The sequence below is a fragment of the Fukomys damarensis genome, unplaced genomic scaffold, assembly GCF_012274545.1.
Source record: "Fukomys damarensis isolate Sample0158 unplaced genomic scaffold, DMR_v1.0_HiC HiC_scaffold_2, whole genome shotgun sequence".
Lineage (NCBI taxonomy): Eukaryota > Metazoa > Chordata > Mammalia > Rodentia > Bathyergidae > Fukomys > Fukomys damarensis.
This window is the reverse complement of record NW_022900914.1, coordinates 2,595,986-2,618,488: the sequence shown is the minus strand read 5'-3', so window position 1 is coordinate 2,618,488 and position 22,503 is coordinate 2,595,986. Positions and strand designations below refer to the sequence as shown.

Sequence of the window (22,503 nt, the reverse complement as noted above, 5' to 3'; positions counted from 1 at the left end):
TCTCAACTACATGGTGAGACCCTGTCTCAAAAAACCAAAAAAAAAAAAAGAAAAAAAAAAATCCAAGAAAGTTTGTAATCATTTAGAAGTAAGGTTTTAGAAAAACTTTTCATTTACTTATCATAATTATGATTGAAGAAGTAGTAAGCAACATTAAGTTTATACAACAGCGGGCCCAAGCCAGTTAACCTTGAGGAAAGCAATCTCTTTTACAAGCTGCAGTCTATAAATGTTTTGTTTAAAAGATAAGAAAAGGGTTTTGTCCGAACTGTGTATCCTTCAAGATTCAGCTTAAATATTACTTTCATGTGTTCTTCATAAGACTCTAGCTTCATGTAGTTTTCTGTCATATTGGTATTTTATTAAATCTCACAAATTTTAAATAGAGAAAATAGTAAGCTTTTGGATATTATCATCCACATTCATCATGTTTGAGTTCTTGTTCATATCCAGTCCTTTGTGAAGTGCTAAAAGCATAATTTACAAATGAGGGCTTAACAGGAAATACAGTCCTCTTGCTAGTATCATTACTGACAGAATTACTTAATATCATCCAAAAGTTATTCTCTATTTGGATTTCCCTGATTTTTCTCAAAGTATTTTTGTAGTTGTTTTACAACAGTCAGAAGCAAGCAAGGTTTACACAAATCACCTGGCATTTAAGCCTTTGTAGAGTAGTCTGTCTTCTCCCCTACGTGTAAATAAATTTATTGTCATAAATATGTTAATGAACCCAAGTGAATTTTTTTTCCTCCTTCTCCATCATCATCCTGGATTTGGCAGTTACTGAATTTTCTTAGTGTATCTGTTGACTTTTTCTGTCTCAGGTTTCTGTCAGACCAATTGAGGTTTGTTTTTAGGCAAAATTTCTTCATAGGTGGTAGCACTGTTTCATATTAATTACATCACAAAGCATGTGTCTTCTATCTTTAGGATGACTATACATTTTAAATCACAGAAAATAACATTAAGTTAAAAATAGTCCTTGGGGGTCATTTCATAATTTATCTTTGATATTTCACATGTATTTGTTAGCATTAGAATACTTTTTGTGATATAATAGTTGTCTAAAGCAAGTCATCTTCATTTTCATCTAAATTATTTGTTTCTCAGTGAAAGCATCAAAAATTAGCACTTATTGAGGTTGTGTTATTGTGTAGATCCTCTGTAGTATTTTTTTCTCAAAATAAAGAGAATGAATGTCTTTATTTTGTTTTCTTTGGTAATGGGGATCGAACTTGGGTCCTTTTGCTCAGAGTGGCAGAACCACTGAGCTAAACCCGCAGCGCAAGAATGAATGTCTAATAATATGGAAGACTTTGTAATGGTTTACATACATGGGCAGGGGACCCAAACCTGTAACATATGAGCCTTTTGGGAGACATTCCAGATCCAAAGTAGAGTGCCAACTCAATCATTTATTTAATGACACTAGAAATATAGTATTCAACTTAGGCTCCCAGAAAAATTACTCGATGTTGGTAATGATTAATAGAAAATTCGAAGTTAAATCTTTGAAGGTCTACTGTAAATACGAAACTTGGTCAGTGAAGGCTCAGGCTCCTCTACACAGCCTTCAAAGTCTCTCTCCTGTGTACAGGCAGATCTCATTGTCCTTAGAGAGACACTGGCCCAGGATTCCTGAAGCTCATCCAGGAAAGGATATTGTAATGTTCCTTTCAGAGCTCTTTAAGAGTTAAGTCTGTATGTGAGACCACCTGGAAGCACAAGCACAAGCATTTGTGTCATAACTCAAGACTTTGTTGCTAAGTTAAAACTAAAATTCTGGACATAACCAAAGTTGTTCGTATGTCAGGCTGGTTATAATTAAAGGGTCCACTGTACTTTTACCTTTGTCCAATGGATAAGAAAAAGGAATCACTAAACAAGTTTAGCTCTTTGGCAAATACTGTAGAAAGTTATTTGATATGCTAAAGAGGAGAAAGTATTCTTTAGGACTTTAGTAGTAGGGTACCACTAGTTATATTTATCAACAGTCCAAAGAGAACGACTGCGAAGAATGTGTTACAAGCTGCTTCAGCCACTATTTATTTATTTACATCTGTGTAAACTGGTTATGTTTTTATACAGTTTCATTGTTGTAATTGATGTAAAAGATAGCTACAGTCTGTAGGAATGGAGGATTGGAGAAGTAGTTCCCATGGGGAAATCAGACTTGATTTCATTTTTTTATTCACATAACAATTTTTGAGGTTCATTATATATTGAACAGTTAGGTAAATCAGAGTCCCTAGTCCCTTTGACCCTGGAGTTTAATTTCTACTTTGGCCTTAAAAATAAATGAACCATTATATAAGAGTATGAAAATGAGCCGGCACGTTTCTTAATCCCAGCACTCTGGCAGGTGGAGGCAGGAGTTTGAGCCTGGCCAGCCTCAATAAATGACTTACTGAGATGCTTCTCAAAATATTAAAAAGGCTGGAGATGTAGTTCAGTGGGAGAGCCCTGGTTTCATTACCTAGTACCACTACCACCCCCAAAAGGAGATAAAGTGATTAGTGTCATATAGTGGTAGAGAATACCATTTATTGTAGTTCTAAATGCTTTCTTCACCTCTCCAAGCTCATTTTTTAATGGTTGTCATATGGTGCAGAATTGGATCAGATCACTAAGAAAAATTAATATTGTCAGTGATAGATTACTGCATGTTCTTGGTTCTTTACACAAGCTATTTGTAAACCTTTTGGATTATGCATTATATGGAAACTGTAACAGGACTTAACCAAATTGTTATTTGAAATGTTTTGTTCTTCTCACATAATTAGTAATCTGCCTACAGGAAAATTAGTAAGATGGAGCAAAATAAGACACTTTCATTTCTGTGTGGATTTGGGGTTATTTCCTTTCAATCTTGACTTTATTACATAAGCATTTTATTAATTGCCTAAATGTGTTCAGTAGCTATATGGTACAGTATTTTAGATAGATGTGTAACATAATTTATAGTGAAGTTGGTCAGTCTTTTAGAGCAAATATGCCATACAGTGGCTTTTCACTCGTGGAGGCCACCAGGCTGGCTGTTCTGTCAAGTATAACGGACTGTGTGCCTGGGTGACATACAGATGGATGTTGGTCATTGTTCCATTGTGTGAGCTGTGGATCCTTTGTCAACCTTAACACGTTCTCCTTCCCTTTGGCATTTAGGACCAAAGATGCTGCTTCTAAATTACTCTCAGAATTCATTTTAGTGAAATCTCCGAATAACCTATACAGAATAAAAATTCCTTCACACTGTACTATCTGGTTTCAGTATCTTGTTTTTGCTCTTTCTCCACGTTGACTATCTTCTTGGTAATCACTCTTACAGGTATTTTCTGTGTCCCCGCATGAGTTTTCCCTTCAGGGACAACTTTGAGGTGAGTGGCTGAATACTTAAGCTTGGTTTAATGTTTAGGTCTGACCTGTCACTCTTGTTTTAATTTCATTTTAGCTATTTCAGGTAACAGTAACCAAGACATTTTTGCTTTTTTATTTTTGTTTTGATTTTAAGTTTGCTTTTCCCTCTGCATCTAGTGAATCATATCCTTAAGAGTTTGACCCATCTCTGAATTCCATTGACAACTTTTACCTTTAGTAACTGAGCACAGAAGAGCTATACCTTGAGGATTCATAGTTGTCCAGAAATCAGAAGTTCTCAGACCTCCATCCTTTCATCTTTTCTCTTCCCAAACATGTTTCTGTTAGTAAATCTCACATCAGTGTAAGCATGCAGGAAAAATCATTGAGTTTCACCTGCTGTAGTCAACTATACTGAACATCTGTCTCTGTGACCCCACACACCAAGCACTCAGTTCTGCAGAGGATTCTCTAGTTGTCACCAGTTTGTGCATTATTTAGATCAGTTTAGACCCTGTCCAAAGGATAGCTTTAGATCTGTCCGCAGGCTGAGGGCTCATTTCATAAGAATGTCCCCCACTTCAGATGCCAGTTATGAGTTGTAGGTCACATATTTGACCAGCCAGCTACAAATCGGTCTATATTAATTTACCAGCACAGCTTACAGTACTCAGGGAGCACTTTGTTAATTTTTACCCATCTGTTACAAACAATATTAACAAGGAGTCAGATACACTGAGTTGGGGAAGATGCATAGGGCAAGATACTGGAGAGAGGGCTCAGAGAGAGCTTCCGTTTTTTCTTCATTCTCAGGTACTTCCACAAATTCAGAAACTTGGAAGCTCCCAGAACAAAGTCATTTAGGTTTTGGTGTAGATTTTATTGAGTAGGTATTAACTCACAGCCATTGATCAACTCCGCCTTTAGCCCTTCTCCTCTCTGATCACATGGTTGGTTCCCCTAGTCACCAGCCCCCATCCTGAGGCTGTGTAAGGGCTCCTTGCCAGCAGTCATCTGTCTCATCAGAATACAAAAGACACTTAATCATTCCTGAGTGCCTGGTAGTTTGTATTAGGAAACAGAACCAGACCAAATACATATTCCACAGTTTACTTGTGCATTGCATAGGGAACAGCATTTCAGTTGACCACAGGCCACATATAAGATGGTGATCTCATATAATTATAATGGAGCTGAAAATTCCTACCTGTGATCTCTGTAGTAGATATAGCATGTTAAATGTTTGTGGTGGTGTTGGTGTGTATACGCCTGTGTTGTGGTATAAAATTATAGCACAGTTATAGACAGTACATAATACTTGATAATAGCTGTGTTGCTAATATTTATATTTACTGTACTTTTATCATTATTTTAGAATGTATTCCTTTTACTTTTTTTTTTCTCCCTTTGGTACTGGGACTCAAACTCGGGTCCTTGCACTTGCTAGGCAGGTGGTGGAACCACTGAGCCAAATCCCCGGCCTATTCCTTTTACTATTAAAAGCTTCCTATAAAACATCCTCAAGTTCTTTAAGAAGTATTCCAGAATAAGGCATGGTTATCATAGGAGATGATGGCTCCACATCTGTTATTACCCCTGAAGACTCCGCCCCCACATACAGTGGGATAAGACCTTGAGGTGGAAGGCAGTGATACTGTAATCAAACCCGGGTTCATTTACTGGCCATTCAGAAAAGGCTAGTGCCTAGGTCTGAGGATTTAGCTCAGTGGTTCCACTGCCTGCCTTGAAAGCAAAAGGTCCTGAGTTCAATCCCCAGCACACGCACCCCCAAATCAATTCCAAATCTTTGGGCTGGGGATTTATTTAGCTTAGTTCAGTGGTTCCGCCTGCAAGTGGTTTCACAAGCTCCAGGATCCAAGCTTGATCCCCAGCACTAAAAACATGGAGGACAATTTCTTGGAGCAAGGACAGATGTATTTGGAAAGCTGGAAAACCAAAGGTGGTAAGAAGCTGTCTTCAAAAAAATATTTTAAGGGTCTCTGGGTTCAAGGTTTCATAAAAGGTGAAAGGAAGAATAGGATGGGCAGTGGGAAGACAGACTACATGCTTGAGAGGGCCTCTGTTTTTTCATCATCTAGAGCCTATGATGACTTTTCTTCAGCCAGAATATGTTTGAGAATTGACTTTTAGGCCAGTCTTTATTATTTTTAGATAGACACATTATTGCCCTAAATGTTAAACATTATTTTAAAGAACAAGATACCTGGAAAATCTCTGGCCCACTCTTGGGTGTTACCTAAAGACCATTTGATGTCCTGAGTTCTATAACTCAAGAGAAAAGTTACTGATTAGTAAATGTTGTGACTGGTGTGTTGTTCCCCCGCAATATCTCATCTTGCATTTCTTTGGGAGTTTTTAACCCATTAGAACACTTCAGCCAAGCTAGTGGTAGACTAATAATACATTGTTTATCTGCGTGACCTTAAAAATTACTAAACATCTATTTAAAGCAAGTGAAACCAGCAGGTTTATTTAGTTTTTCCCTATTACAACATCAAAGATCTTAGTTGAGCATGGCACACCTGTAATCCCAATACTCTGGGAGGCTGAGGCAGGATTGCAGGTTCAAGACCAGCCTGGGCAATTGAGTGACTTAAAGAAATCTTGTATCAAATTGAAAAGGAAGTTGGGGCTGGGGATGTAGCTAACTGTGAAGGCCTTGGGTTCAGTTGCCAGTACCACAAAATAACCTATAGTGATGATCTTGACCCTGTGTAGGCCTAAGGTAATGTGTGTTTGTGTCTTAGTTTTTAACAGGCTTAAGAATTTTTAAAAAGTTGAAAATCGAAGAAGTCTTATAGAATAAGAATATAAAGGAGTTATTTTTTGTATAGCTGTATGTATTTTAAGCTAAAAGAAAGATGAACTAAAAGTTCACAAAGGAAAGTTAAGTTATAGTAAGTCAAGGCTAATTTATTATTGAACAAACATGTGAAAAATTGGTTTAGCCTAAGTGTAAGTCTACAGTAGAAATAATGTGTAGTACTTGACATTCATTTGCCACTCACCGGTGTCTACTGCAGTCCCACAAGCTCCCTTCATGCTAAGTAACCCTACAGATGGCACTTTTTTTTTTCTTTTTGACCATACTTTCACTGTACCTTTTCCGTATATTGATATGTTTAATATAAAAATACTTGTGTTATAATTACCTGCCCTAATCAGTACAGTAACGTGCTATATAGATGTGTGACCTTGGAGTATAGTATATGGTACAGTAGCTTGCTAGTTAGGTTTGTAGCCTAGGAATAGTGGTACAGTGTATCATTTAGATTTGATTAAGCATACTCCATGGTGTCTGCACCAAAAGGAAATCTAGCAAAGCATTCCTCAGAGTTAAGTCCATTGTCAGGTGTCACATAATCGGACCTCCTTACTTTTAGTGTGACGATGGTTGCCATTATTTCCTTTTACATATACAATAGTTGTTCATCTTTGGTCCTGCCTAGTTATGGATTTTTTTTCCTTTGTTTTTTCTTGCCATGGATTCACTGAGCTTGAATTTGTAAATTTAACTGTCCTCAAACTTTGTGGCCATTGTTTCTTCAAATTTTTTTCCAATCCATTTTCTTTTCCTTCTAGAACTCCAGTTCCTTGTAAGTTACATCTTTTAGTGTTATACCATGGGTCACAGGTTCTGTTTCTTTCTGCTTTTCTGTTTTGTTTTGTTTTGTTTTTTTAATAGATAAAAAGTTAGTTGATCTGTTTTCAAGTTCATTGGCCCTTTCTTTTGTTTTCTACAATCTTTTGGTAAGTGCATCCAGTAACAATTTTAGTTATTTTTCAGTGTCAGAATTTTCTTGGTTTGTTTTTGTGTTTTGGTTCTGGGGATCAAACTCAGGACCTTGCACTTATGAGGCAGGCAGCAGAACCACTGAGCTAAATCCCCAGCCCCAGAATTTTCATTTGGTTATTTTTATAGTTTTTCTTTGCTGAAATTTTATATTCGCTTATTCACTAATATATATTATTTCTGTCATCTTTGAGTATAGTTTTGATAGTTGTTTTATATTCTTGATTAGCTTATATTAACCTGAGCTATTTTGGGATTGATTCTTTTTCCTTTAAGCCATATTTTCCTGTTATTAATCTAGTAATATGTATTTAAGACTGACAGTGTTAAAAATACTGTAGATTTTTTTATATGCCACAGAGAATATTGGGTTTAATTTGTTTTGATGGGGCTCAGCTCTAACTTCCTGTGACTTCTGTGGTAGTCAGCAGAGGAAATTAATTGGGCTGCTTGGAATGTGTCCTGAATGTGTAAGTTCAAGGATCATCTACAAATTGGAACATTACTTACATATATATTTTGGAAATGTCTTTTGGGGGTTTTTTTTTCCTTGCTTTCTAGCTGCTTTTAATGCCCCCAAACTGTCTAGTGGGACCACTGGATTCTCTAGGAATTTGGGGGCACACCTCCACACCCACAGCTATCCTCAGGCAAAAAATTTATTTAAAAGAAACTAACTTTGGGCCAGTCCTTTGTTTTAAGTATAGATTGTCCTCTAGTTTCTGTTTTTCATTTGTTTTCCATTGCCTTAAGGTAGTTTTTGTACTGTGTCCAGAGTTTGTAGTTGGTGCAAAGGTTCGATCCGAATGGACTACTTCTCCATTACCAGAAAATACATGAGAACCATGTATACTCTTTGAAATTGTAACCATATTTGAGTCTTTCTTTGTCTCTGCATGCTCTTAGGCATTGAAGGTGCCCAGTAAATGAAAGGGGTCTCACGTGTCCCCTTAGGGTGTCCCCTTCCCAATCAGGTCACTCATGCACCGAGAGGTCCGACAGATCTTTATTGTAGAGAGGCAGGCGGAGCACAAAGGCCGGGAGGCGGAGAGGGGGGGGGAGAGAGAGAGAGAGAGAGAGAGAGAGAGAGAGAGAGAGAGGGAGAGGGAGGAGAGAGAGGAGAGAGAGAAAAAACAAAGAAAGGAAGGTCCTTTTATCAGTTTGGGGTGGGCTATTGCTTATTTATGAGGAGTGAGCTACTTTTAACCTATCAGGCCAGATTGCTTTTATGGGCCCAGTCCTGCAGACACAGGTTTCAACTTTCCTGGACCACTGTGGCTTTGGGGGGGAGGGTAACCAGAGATAAGGGCATGAGGTCATTTTAGGAGCCAAGATGCACCAGGAGAATGCAGCCTGTGAGGCGGCGTCACAGCATACTTTATAACATGATCAATTCCCTAACAGTAAAGGCTTACTGAATCAGTGGAAGGACTCATGGAATGTTACTTTGTGAGAACTCTTAATGAGAAAGAGAAAAGAAATAGGTGATTTTGCTGTGCTTATATCTCCTTTGATGTAGTATCAGTTTTGATCCTATCTGATCCCATTTTTTTGTATTGAAAACCCCCATCCCCCAATTTCTTTGCACATTCTGGAGAGAAGTTCTTTATTAGATATATGATTTGCAAGTACTTTTCTCCTGGGCTTTTGTTTTCATTTTCGTAACTGTGCCAGTGGTAGGGCATTCTTCTAATTTTGATAAAGTCTAATTTATCAGTTTTTCTTTTATGGACTATTTTTTGCAGCGTTAGGGCTTTGCACATACTCCACCAAGCTGTCTACCTCTGAACTACAGGCCGCTCCCCCTGATTTTTAAGAACGAGGCTTGCTGATTGCTTGCCTAGGCTAGCCTTGATGTTTTGATCCTCTTGCCACTGCTTGGACTCTTTCTTGCTTTTGATTTTGATATAAAACTCATTGTGAAAGCTGGACCTGGTGGTACATGCCTGCGATCCCAGTACTTTGGGATTCTGAGACAGGAGGATTGCAAGTTTCAGCTTAACCCCGGGGCATTTTACTGACTTCCCTAAATCCTGTCTCAATGAAAAAAGGACTGATGGATGTAGCTCAGCGTGAAGGCCCTGGGTTAAATTCTGAATACTGCCAAAACAAAACAAAAACAAGCCATTATGGAACACAAGATCACATAGCTTTTCTTCTAGAAGTTTTGTAATTTTAGCCTTTACTTATTGTTACATGATTCATTGAGTTAATTTTTATATTAAGATATAAGGTGCAGAGGTTTGTTTATTTGTATTGTAGACATCTAGTGATCTATTGAATGAATAGAGCGAAGCTCTTTTTCATGACTGGCTTATGGATACTTGTGTACCAGCCACTATTTTAAGTATTTTGTTACCTTAATCAGTGTTCACAGCAAGTCTGTGTGGTATCTCCTGCTGTTATCCTTGCATGAGGGAATTGAGTAAAAACAATTTACATTACTTGCCCAGAGTTGTAGAACTACCAGGGGCCAAAAGTATGATATGAATCCACTTCTGTCTCCATCGGCCACAGTAGGGAGCTTGAGCTTTGTCTTTAGGGAAGATTAAAATATGGGAGTCACATAATCAGAGCACAGTTCAGAATGATGACTAATTACATTTTGGACATTAGATTGTGGGATAGGAAGGTGGAAAGAGGATTGGAGTGTTTTAGGTAAAAGGCAAAGGTGTCTCAACAACTAGGCAGATGGAAAATGTGTAAAGTGGTAGGATGTTGGCTTAGCAGAAGTTGGAAAATGATTGGATATTGGGTATAAGAAAAGAAAAACTTAAAGGTAGGAAAGAAGGAAAAGTTGAATTATTCTATTGTATGTCCAGGGAATGGAAGGAGGAAGTTAACTAGAAATTTTGAGGAGAGAGCTTTGGAAATGGGAAGAGGGGGAGTCCTAAGCATATACCTACTACCTTTCTGAAAATTGAAAGGAGAGGTGATTGATCCAGGCAAAAAGGTAAAGAGAGTACCTTGGAAAGGATACAAAGAACACTAGTGTTTATGTGGTAAGGAGACAAGTAGTAATCTGAAGAAGTCTGAGAAGAGGCAGCTAGAGACCTAGGAAAGTAAAAGGAATAATGTCATTAAGAGGCAAAGTGGGAACAGAACAGTACTGTAAGGGAGAAGTGCCTTCACATGTCAGATAGTGTGGAGTTTTTAGAAGGAGGTAACTGAGTAGGGAAAATAATAGATTTCCCCAGTTGAATTTGAAAGCTATAAATTTGTAGTAGCATCCATCTTGAGTGTTCCTCCCCTCATTCTTAAACTGTAGAAGGCAAAGGGCCTTTGGGTTTATACATGATCACATAAGAGATAAAAAAGAGTTTTTTGAGAGATAAAAAGCTCTTAGGAATGGAAAAATAATACCCTTTAGTTTTATTTTGAAGAGAAGGAAAAATAATTAGTCTTGAAATTTCACTCTGAATACTAGAGTTGCTCTGAGAGTATATATTGCTTTTAGATAGAACTGGGTCACTATTTTATTCAGTGTTTTGTTTTTGGTGGTAGTGGAGATTGAGCTCAGGGACATTCCACCACTGTGCTATACCCCCAACCATTTTTAATATTTTATTTTGATACAGGGTCTGGCTAAGTTGCCCAGGCTATATTTGAACTTGGCAGTCCTCCTGCCTCAATCTCCCAGATAGCTGGCATTATGGGTGGGTGTAAGAATTGTGAGATTTATCATTGGTATAAATTCTACACATAAAAGAAATTTAGGAGAATCTTAACCAAAGGAACGAAGTAGCAGAAAATTTTGCAATAGGAAATAAAACATAAAAAGATACTTTAGTGCTTGGGCTTATTTTTTCTGTTATTTCCATCTCATCTTTTGCTCAAAACTTGTAGTTTTCTATTGGCACACAGACTAATTAAAACATTTGTCCCATGTTTTTCTACAATTTTAATATGCATTTGTGTACTCTTATTTGGGAAAACCTGTCTGTCTATGTAGAGAAATCTGTTCTTGCATATCTCAGGTTATGCTGGTGTTCATATTAGCAAATATATCTGATGTAGAAATAGTCTAATTTTTGTTTTTATTCAACAGGTTTGATCTGTGGATGAAATGAATCATGATTTTCAAGCTCTTGCATTAGAATCTCGGGGAATGGGAGAGGTAAATATTTACCAATACTAAGAACTTAGATACCTGACTTTATTTGAGCCTTTGAGACTTAATTTTTTTAACCATAAATCTTGGAAACAGTGGTTATGTCCTCCAAACTATGTTTTTTCAACATAAGATTATAATTGTGTAGTTACGACTTTCACCTGCTTTTTTAAACTTGTAGTGGTAAGTCATTTTTAATGTGATTGTGTCTAGGTGACTTGCTCGACTTGGTTAGATTTTTATATTTTGGTAATGAGCTGTATATATAGCTTTGCTTAGAAGGAAACACTTTTATCTTTGTTTTGTCATTTTATGTATGTATGCTTTGTTTGCTTTAGCCACACATGATTGTTCACTATTATCCCTCTGCCAGATTTCTCTTGTTCATCCAAAGCTGTTTGCTTAATAAACTTCTAATTTCCTATGAGATTTTACTGAAGAGACTTATCTGTTGTGTCAATGCTGTCTGCAGTAGAATTAATTGCTTCCTCTTCTGATTTCTCCCAGTTCTTTAAACATACTTTTATAATCTTACTGGTTACAGTTTGATTTATATTTGTCTCTCCATTAAATTGCTAGCTAGCTTTGAATGCCTAAGATAGTAGGTACTCCATATTTTTAATTGAATTTTATCATTCTTGTTAATCTATGGTTTTCTTTGGAGCACCAGTTTAACCTCACCATTATATATTTTAAGGCATCTGAAATAGTTTTCCATATACATAGTGAATTTTTAGAAAAGTTTAATTATGAAATCTCTTGTGGTCATATATTTTGTCATGCTCTGTACTACTAACATAGTGTGGACTTTGATAATAGTAAACGGACTTAAGATATGTAATTAATTGCCTGCTCCTGGAGATTATTTTACTTTGGTAGATTAGAGACCTTCATGAGACTCACTCCATCCAATGCTGTGCTCTTCAGATGCAGAAAAAGAGTCCAGTCACTCCTTTGGGCCACAAGAGGGCACCCTGCAGCTAGCTAACCCTCCCCTTCTTCAGAACAGCGTTTTCCAAAGAGTTTGTCATTTTCAGAGGACTGATTTAAGGGTGAGTTAAGGTGCTTAAGCTTAAGTATTGCCAAAATAAACTTGTTAGTCCGGTACATAAAATGGAATTCCGGGCCCTAAGAAAAAATAGAGAGAGGGAATACTTTTTTTTTTTTTTTTTTTTTTTAATAAATAAAATCTGTGGCTTTACTGCAGTACAGTGGCTGCTTAGGCATTAGTTACATTATGAGAGACTAAAAAGGGAATTTGAAAGGGCTTTTGTTCTTTCACAGTTGAGCTTGTTTTCTTTGGTATTTAGAAAGCAAAATAACATTACCTTAAAAGATTTGAACAGTATTTTAGCCTTCTGGTCTGACAGACTTGAACATGGTTCTTCTTAAGAGCAAGTATAGTCACACCCCTGCATTAATTTTAGACTCCCTATACTTACAAGATGTATATTGTGTATATATTTATAAATAGATTTTCTTTTTCCCTCTTTCTAAATAATATTTGGTTAATCTAAAGGTATCTTTCCTGCCTTAAAAAATGTCAGGGTCAGAAACAGTAGTTGAAAATTAAGTTATTTGGAGATAGAAGAATGTTTTTGGGGAAAAAAAACCCAGCTGGGTTGAAGAGTGCATTGAATAAGCCTAAATTCAGGCTTTCCAAAGGGGTATGCCAAACATGGAAAGCAAAGTTGTCTGGGGGCTTATGTTGCCTGCTATCTAGTAAATAGCAGATCAGTGTGTCTGTGTCCTTCATCCAGAACAAATGTATTTTTAAATGATTTTACTAAATAAGTTTTTTTTCTTAGTAGTTTACGAGCTGATATTGTTAACTATAAGAGATAGCTCAGAAAACTATCCGATTTCTATCTCTGGGTTCTCTCCCACAAGCCTCTCTATCTTTGCTCACCTCACAGGCAGCAGGGAACCTTCTGGGATTTCCTTCTTTGCCTGTCTCTCTCTCACCAGTCTTCTCCTCCTTTCCTTACAGGTGAGGTTTTTTTGTTTTTGTTTTATCCCAGAATTCATTCATTAAAATATATTAAAAGCAGCCTTTAATTTCTGGCTCTTGAGTTTTCTAAATTTACTTTTTTTTTTTTTTTTTTTTTTTAATCTTTTGCTTTTCATCTGTAATGCAAAAATCCTCTGTCAGTGGATTTCTCTACTCTTTACTTTTTCTTTTAGGATAAAGTTTTGCTTATTATGTCTTAAGTATTATAAATCTGGAATGTGCAAAGCATTGCATTTACATGTAGGGCTCATCTCAAATATACCATTTCTTTTTTTGTAGGTCAGGATGGCTTTACTGAGCCCTTATCAGAAGGGCAGTCTTGGTTGATCATCCAGAAATGGAGACATTTATATCATCTATTAATAAATTCACCTGTTAATTTTTACCTAATAGCATGTTTTTGTCAAAAGACCTCTAATAATTTGGATTATGTCATTTAGCTTAAAAAGAGCATTGAAGGCAGGAGGAACAGCCTGAATTACATAGTGAGGCCCTGTCTCAGAAAACCAAGAAAAAAAGGGAAAGAAAACATGGGAGATTTTAATCAAACAATGCAGAGGCATATTTTCATCTCTACGTTGTTACAATATATATAGCTGGGTTCTTGTTTATTTTTTTAAACAATGGAAAAGGGATCCTGCCTGAAATTCCTTGGGCAAGCTAGAATTTATCTTCCAATCACTGAGTTAATGTGATTTACACTGAGGCTATTTTCATAGCTTAGTATGATAAATAATGTCCTCTCCTATCTATCTATCCAATGTCCTGTCCTATCTATCTATCTATCTGTCTGTCTGTCTGTCTGTCTATCTATCTATCTATCTGTCTATCTATCTATTTTTTGGTACCAGGGATCAAACTCGGGCTCTTGACTTGCAAGGCAGGTGGCGAAACCACTGAACTAAATCCCTGGCCTCCTTTTCTAATATGATAATACTTAAAACATTTTTAAAATTTGTGTACCAAAATCCGAGGTAGTGTGGTAAAGTGGAAAACAGTACTAGGTATGGGAGTGAGGAGACTTTTTTCTTATCTCTCACTAGTGGTATTAGTGTAAGACTAAGTCTTTGTAAAGAAGAATAACCTGTTGTGTGACTATGTATCTCTAAAATGCTCAAATTTTGATCTGGGCTGTAAGGGATAGCTGGTAAGGGGACCAGTTATTTCCAATAGTGTTCAAATAGCTGATCTTTCTGCCATTTTATAGTTTATTCTTTGTGATGGGAAAATCATCACAGTATCTTAAAACTCTTCATTTTGCCTAATGGTGTTCTAATACTAAAGATTTTTCAGAAATATTGATTAGTTGGACTATATCTGATAAAAACTCTTCTGTGGTTAAGAGAAAATAGATAATGGGCTCAAATCCCAATGCTGCCATTTACCAGCTGTCTGTAGTGTAACCTTGGATTCTTATTTCCTTGTGTAGAATGTGACTATACTAGGTAACCATCCTTCATAAGTAATAGTTTCATCTTCCTGCACGGATGCTGAAACTTGACTCAAGAAAAAAGGCAAACAGCTGTAGGCATGTAATGAATGGTATAATTCTTTGAAATAATCACCCATGTTGCAGACCAGTATGTTAATTCATGTTTTATAATGTTAATAGGATTTATACTTTGTGGTAGAAAGGCTCCTAATGTTACATGCTAGATGATGTGTTAAGAAATTTACTTACGTTACTCTAGTCTTATTATGAGTATGACAGGAAGTTTTTGTTTTTCCTTTTCACTTGAGAAAACTGACTTAGATTAACTGGCCCAAAGCCACATAATAATTGAACAGTAGTTTTCAGTTTATCAGTGTTTTAACTATAATATTACTTCACACCAGAAATAACCACATTTAGTTTTGCTGGTTGATATTAAGGGATATCAGAAATGGAAAAGATGTGCAGAAGTGGTATGAGCCAGAAATTTTTTTTAAGTGCTAAAATTTTTTATTCATATAAAAGATTAAAATTAAGAAAAGACTCATTGGATTTTTAGGGAATTACTTTGTTTTGTTCTCTGTACAACTTAATTTTTTTTTCCCTGTACAACTAAATTTTATCATCTATTTTTGTCTCTTATGAACTTGTATTAATAAGTGGGATATGCTTTCATCCTCATTTGCCTAATAGAGTCCAGTTGTGTATGTGTGTTGTTAAGGTGTACAGTAATTATTAGTAGCATCCTTTTTCTTGAAAGTATCCCAGATTGGATTGAGATATTACATGAACCTCTGGATTGAAAACTTCATAAGTGAACATTTAGCTTTTAAATCTTTTGATTATGTTAATTTGAGAGATTTGGGATTTCACGTTATAGTTTATGTTTTTAAAATATGAAGTATAAGTGCACATCCTATAAATGTTGGACAAGAATTTGATTTGTTAATTTTTTGAGGTAAAATGCTAAGGTGCTGATTTCTTTAGAAGTGGAGAGGGCAAACCAGAAGTGCTTCCAAAGGACATTGTAAAACCCAGCCATTTCGAGTTAGAAGGATGAAGGGGCAGGTTGATTAATAAATACTGAATGTCCTACCTTGTTTTAGAGCTTTGTGAATTAGGCAGCTAATATGAAACAGTGTTGGATAATATATTTTACAGGTAGTTAAGATTTCTTAGCCTTGTTTTAGCCTTGTTAGCCTTGTGCATCTTTATTTCTACTATAGTAAAAGAGTCTCCAGGGGCAAATCTCTATTGTTTCTTTCATTGAAAGAAATTTTAATTTATCATTTAACCTTTAAAAAAGTGTTTTTAACTGTCCTCTTTCTTGAATTGTTGCCTTCTCTTTTATTTGTTCATTATAATTTACTCTTGGTCACAAGATAGTAGTTTCTCTTAACTGTGCTTGAATCATTGTCTAAATTGCCATAGAAAGTTCTAGAATGTTGATTTAGGCCCTTGGTAGAACTGTTTGTTTTGACCACTAAATTGTTTTCTTGTCTATAGTAATTTATAAATATTTCCAAAATGATGAGGTACTCATAGTATGGTGCTTGGTAAGTGTTTGATGTGGGAAACCAGCTGACACCCCACTTAGGCAGTTTGCATTTTAAAGCAGTGGTCTAGGTCACTCACAAAACAATCTGTAAAGGTTTTGAAATAGTCTCTTCATGGGACTTCTGTTATTTCTGCTACCTTAGATAAATGTTTCAGCCACTTCTCCCTTTGTGATTAATGTTTTTCTTGTTATAACTTTATTTTACGTTCTTTGTTTTGTTATTATTATGGTGCTCAAGTTTTTTTTTGTTTTGTTTTGTTTTGTTTTTTTATCCTGTATGGGGCAAAACATTTATTTTTGGCATGATTTTAATTTTCCTGAAATGACTTCTTTAAACGATATTTTAAAGAGCCAGGCGTGGTGGTACATGCCTGTAATTCCAAAATGTGGGAGGCTGAGGCAGGAGGATTACCTTGCGTTCAAGGCTAACCTGAACATAGTTCAGAGGCCAGCCCAAAATGGCAAAGCAAGACCATGTCTCAAAAAGCAAAGCAAATAAACAAAAAAACACAAAAACAAATAATATTTTTAAGGGATTAACTTGGCTTTTTTTTTTTTTTTTTTTTTTTTTTTTTGGTACCGGGGATTGAACTCGGGTCCTTGCACTTGGACAGGCAGGCACAGCACCACTGAGCTAAATCCCTGGCCCTAACTTGGCTTTTATTATAAATAAATGCTCAATTTATATCAAATGTGCTGCAAGAGTATTATCAGCTTTATATTTTGAATATTTATACAGATCTTTTATAGTGAATTTTTAAAAAGTTTTTAAACTATGATGGAAGTTGTAGTTTACTTACTGGGATCTTTGTTAGAACACATTATTGTCCATTTTATTTTCTCAGTACTTTCTACCAGTACCCTCTTTCATTTCTTGGTATCTTGTCTTTATTGTTAGTTTTCCTAAACTGGTCTTATCTCTATAGTCTCTTCCCCTTCTGCTATTCTTACAACTGGAGTTACTTCCATAACATAGTGTCACTCTATCAACTTGTCCAGATCTCCCATGGCTTCAGTGTAGCATCTAATTTTCTTCGCTTCTTTTGTAAGGGCCCTTGTTACAACCTGGTTAGCTTTACCAGCGTTAACTTTTGGCCTTCTTCTATCCCTATATCTTACACTGCGTTTTATACATTATGGGTTTTCTCAAACTACATCTCTGTTCATGTTTTATTTACTGTTTTGTTCAGGCTTATGTCTTCCTTAACTCTTAGCTTCTAGCAGTGCCCCCAGCCCTTACCTCCACCCCTGAGCATACATGCTGTAGTGTCCCTCCTTTCCCAATTCAGATTGTACTGATTTACATTTTATTACAGTCTTTGTAATTGTGAGCTCTTTGAAGATGAGGTTATCATGAGTTTAAAGAGGCAAATGCAGCTAATTCAGTGTGATAAGCATAGTAGTAGAAGTATATATGGGTTTGATTATGAACACTGAATGATCCAGCACCTGATTATGGACTGAGCGTGATGAATGTTTTGTGAACATGCGTTTAAAAATGCCAAAGTGTATCTCAGAAAGCCAGTCTGTTATTTTCAGATATCCCAAGTCAACCTCCTAAGAGGGTCAGGGATAGTAGAGGAGAGACCTGGGTATTTATTAAGGAATGTTTAGGAATTCCCCAAATAAGAATTGTTAGTAATTTAGTGAATGGCTTTATCAAAAATAGTTTTTATGTGGTGTTATGTATCCATATGAGATAGAGTACAAGGATTTGAGCTTGCTACCAAAAGTATTTGTAGATTTTTTTGTGTGTGTGTTTTCCATACTCTGCCTATAGCTTTTTGATTTGGGATTGACAGTTTGATAATGTCCAAGAATTAATCAGAGTTATGAAGTTCACTTCCATTGAATAACTGAAGAAAGAATGAAAAATATATTTTCTATTCTGAAAATTGTAAGATGGGAGGTTGTTCAAAGGTAGTTCTTGAAAGTGAAAGAAACACTTCAGGCTGGGCGTGGTGGCGCACGCTGTAATCCCAGCCCTCGGGAGGCTGAGGCAGGAGGATCACTGTGAGTTCGAGACCAGCCTGAGCTACATAGTGAGTTCCAGGTCAGTCTCAACTACATAATGAGACCCTGTCTCAAAAAACCCCCCCAAAAAAGAAACACTTCAATTACTCCCATGGAGAGTTTGTTACTTCTTCTTGAATAAGAACTTTGACGGTCTGGGTATGGTGGTTTGTGCTGTAACCCCAGCAGCACAGGAAGTTGAGGCAGGAGGATCTTGAGTTTGAGGTTAGCCTGGATAGCAGTCAGATCCTGTCACCAAACCAACAAAAAATTTAAAATATGTATTCATAAATTAAGCCTTTTGAAGAACTATATATATAGAAAATCACATTATAACAAATATTTTTGAGAAAGATAAACTCAGAAGTGGACTTTGGGTAATGTTTAGGTTCAAAATTATTAGAGTTGGTACATAAACCTAGGTGAGGATTTATTTTACCATTCATGAGACAACTTAGAAAATAAATCGCTTTGTATATATGTCAATGATATATTTACTGCTCTCCATATATTCTTTGTAATTAGAATAAAATTTAAATGTAAATTTTTTCCTCCCAAATAGCTTTTGCCTACCAAAAAATTTTGGGAACCTGATGATTCAACAAAAGATGGACAAAAAGGCATATTTCTTGGGGATGATGAATGGAGAGAGACTGCATGGGGAACTTCTCGTAAGTTACTACATGAATATTATGAATAGACTTGATATAACCCTTCTTATCCCTAAATAATATTAGGAAAAAATGTTTGATGTCTATTGAGGCTTTCATAAATCCTTATATTTCACATTTTCTTAGGGCAGTTAAACCCTTGTCTGACAGTACACTTAGTTCATTAGTGCCCATAATTGATTAGGCATGTTTACCACATTTTCTTTTTTTTAATTAACTGATGATAAATTTTGAATTACTTCTAAAAACAGAGGACATATTGGTTTAACCATAGGAATTTTCAATCTTGTATTGGGTGGCCATGAGTGATTTTTCTAGTTGTAGCTCACTGTAACTGTTATTAGACATTAGCTATACTAGAAAGTAGGTAAACTGTCTTGATTTACCAGTCACTTTGGTTCACAGAGCTCCTAGAAAGACAGCAGATGTAAATGGTTGTTATTTCTATAAGCAGTGGGAAGAGAGTTGGGTCTAAGAAACTGTCACATAAGGAGTGTGACCGGCAGGAGTGACAGTGTTTGTTGTTAAATTTGAAGGTGTAACTATATTCTTAAAATAGCATATCATTTATCATTGTATTTTTTAAAGCTATTTCTGCTAAGTAAAATTTGAGAGGTGTACAGATATGTCAACACGTATGTATTTGCAAATAAGTTTTCTCCTTTCATTATGGAGTTTAATGAAGGTTGCTTAAGTTAATGCAGAATGACCAAAGTAGTGATAAACCAAATTCCCAGATGATAATTATCAGGTTCACCTTACTTTTTGAGTGAATTACTGTAAATTACTAGATATTTCTTTAGCCTCCAAATTATTAAAATAATTTAAAACTTTTTAGTTTTAAATTTTATTATCACTCAACTAAATGCCAGAAAGCTAAAAACCCAGGAAATTAGGAAGTTCTAGAAAATTTTAATAATTTTTTTTTTTTTCAGTCAAAATGGAGGATTGCAAGTTTGAGCCCAACCTGGTCAACTTAGTGCCTTAGCAAGACCTTGTCTCAAAGTAAAGTAAAAATAAAAAAGGGCTGGGAATGGATGGAGTTCAGTGTGAAAACACTGGATTCAATCCCCCAGTACCAAAACAAAATAAAACATTTTTTTAAAAAGTTGATAAGGGCTAATTTAGGTTGGATTTTCTTAAAATATTAGAAATTTGTTTGTGTTCAACCAGTGTGTAACTGGTGTGTGCCAGTTTTGAAGGCTAGAAAGATAAGTGAGCTATTACCCTTGCTCTCAGGAAGTTCTCAATTAGAATTAACTTATAGTAGACCCAGAGTTTAAAATTTTTGGTAATTTGGGCTGGGATACATGTTCCCTGCAAATGGCACATTCTTTACCAAGAGTGCTACTCTACATTCTATAACTTGGTTGATGGACATTTTAAAGAGTTGAAGAGGTAATTATTGGAGCCAGATTTTTTTAGGGTGCTTACAAGGAAAGCCTCTCGTACAGCATGGCAACTTGGAAGTGAAAGATTACTTTCAAGATGGGTGATAGAGAAAATGTCAAATACATAATTTTAAATCAGTTTCTATATGACTTCTGAACTTAAATTTTAGTTGTATAGATAAAATTTTCATTATTAGTCTTTTACTATTAAATGACAAAATTACAAATGAATAGACCTAACATTTATTGAATACCAAACATGTACAAATACGAATAATGTTTCTTACTCTAAGGGAATTGTCATTCTACAGAAGTTCTGCAAAAGTTTGTCTGACTCCAGGAGGCTTAAATGTACAACATGTGAAACTCCTCTTCAGCTAAAGCAGTGTACTTGAATTGTCATGTTAAGTTTTCTTGGCACTTTCAGTCATTTAACTGTGCTGGTTTCTGTAATGGAGACGTTCTCACTCCCCAGCTGCCTCATTTGAACTCTTTGTTTTTTGCATTCACTTTGTTTTTTTGTTTTTTGTTTTTTATTTGGTACTGGGGATTGAACTCGGGTCTTTGCACTTGCAAGGCAGGCCATAAACCTCTGAGGTAAATCCCCGGTCCTTGCATTCACTTTAAATACCACTTCTTTTGGGATTTATTCACTCTAAAATTGGGAAAAATCAGTTACCCATCTTTTGTGTTCCTATAGTATTGTGGATTATTTTTGTTGAAGCACTTTTACCCTGTTGTGATTGCCTTGTATTGAACATGCTTGTCTTGAGGGTAGAGATGATCTTATTATTGGATTCCCCATATGTAGCACAATGCTGAATACACAGCAAATCTGTCTTTGAACTTCGTAGATGAGTGAATGCAAGGGTGAAATGGCTAATTTCTTAGGCATACAGGTACTGAAATGGAAGTGTTTTAGTATGATATAACAAAATAGCAATCATTTTAAAATTTCTATAGTTAATGAAATGATAACTAAATGCTCCTGTGGTATTTAGCATAGATAATCTGTAGGGAATATTGTACCTGTTCACAGATGAGCCAGAGGTAACTAGAGACTGATTAAAAATTTCAGCAAAAACTATTTGAATGTTGTCTTCCATGTATTAGTCATACGTGTATGTCCCACACTAGCCCTCAGATCTTAAATATTTCCTTTTTCATCAAAAAAATATGTAGAAAAGGTATTCGTATCGGGTGAATAGTTAACATCTAAAGAAATTTAGAATTTTAGAAAAAAATTTCTAAAAATATTTAGGTGATATTTAATGTTTTCACCCAGTAGAACATTCTGTGGTATTGCTGATTTTCCAAACTCATTTGTGTTTATAGTTACAGCAGTGTGTTCTGAATTTATCCAGTATATAACTGATTTGGAGGCATGCTGCCAGTTTGGATGTTGTTTTAGTCTAGGTTTTATTCCTAAAAACTTTATTATGAATCGTTGCATTATGATTTAATAAAAGGATTTGAAAAAAACTTTTTAGTGTAATACTTTTGAACAACTCAGACTTCACCTCCAGTGACCATTTTGGTGAAATGTTGTTTGTGTAGGCTTTTTACCTGTTTGTTACCAAAGAGGGCTGTTCTCTATTTTTGAAGAATGTGCCTCAGCCAGTGAGTCTCAGTGGAATGAAAAGTTATTGATAAGGGCTGGGGATTTAGTTCAGTGGTTCCAGAGCCTGACTCGCAAGTGCAAGGACCCAGTTCGATCCCCAGTACCAAAAGACAAAAAAAATACAACCCAAATAATAAAGCTGGGTGTGGTGGCACATGCCTGTAATCCCAGCACTTGAGAGGCTGAGGCAGGAGGATCGCTGTGAGTTCGAGACCATCCTGGGCTACATAGTGAGTTCCAGGTGAGTCTCGACTGCATAGTGAGACCCTGTCTCAAAAAACAAAACAAACAAACAAAAAAAAGCCAGTTCTGATGTCAGGCATGGTGGCACATGACTATAATCCCAGCACTCGGAGGCTGAGGCAGGAGGTTTGCCACAATTTGGAGTTCAGCTCAGGCTACATACTGACTTCAAGGCCAGCCTGAAATGTATAGCAACACCCAGTCTCCAAAAAAAAAACAAAACAAAACAAAACAAAACAGCCAGTTCTGGCTTTAATACCTATGCTATACTGCTCACACTA

General features: G+C 36.0%; 1 protein-coding gene across 9 annotated transcripts in view; it reads left to right on the top strand.

Annotated features, from left to right (window-relative positions):
* The first annotated feature begins 3,328 nt into the window (after positions 1-3,328).
* The window catches only part of Pum2 (pumilio RNA binding family member 2), a 77,703-nt gene continuing 58,528 nt past the window's right edge, over positions 3,329-22,503 (top strand). For 8 of the 9 annotated variants that reach the window (XM_010618025.3, XM_033762913.1, XM_010618022.2 and 5 more), the window contains exons 1-3: positions 3,329-3,377; positions 11,220-11,288; positions 18,859-18,967. In XM_010618025.3, the coding sequence (XP_010616327.1) occupies positions 11,238-11,288; positions 18,859-18,967 (160 nt within the window). In that variant the 5' untranslated portion in view covers positions 3,329-3,377; positions 11,220-11,237. Of the gene's footprint in view, positions 3,378-11,219; positions 11,289-12,213; positions 12,335-18,858; positions 18,968-22,503 lie in introns of those variants that run through there. The other variant, XM_010618026.3, reaches the window with a different exon arrangement.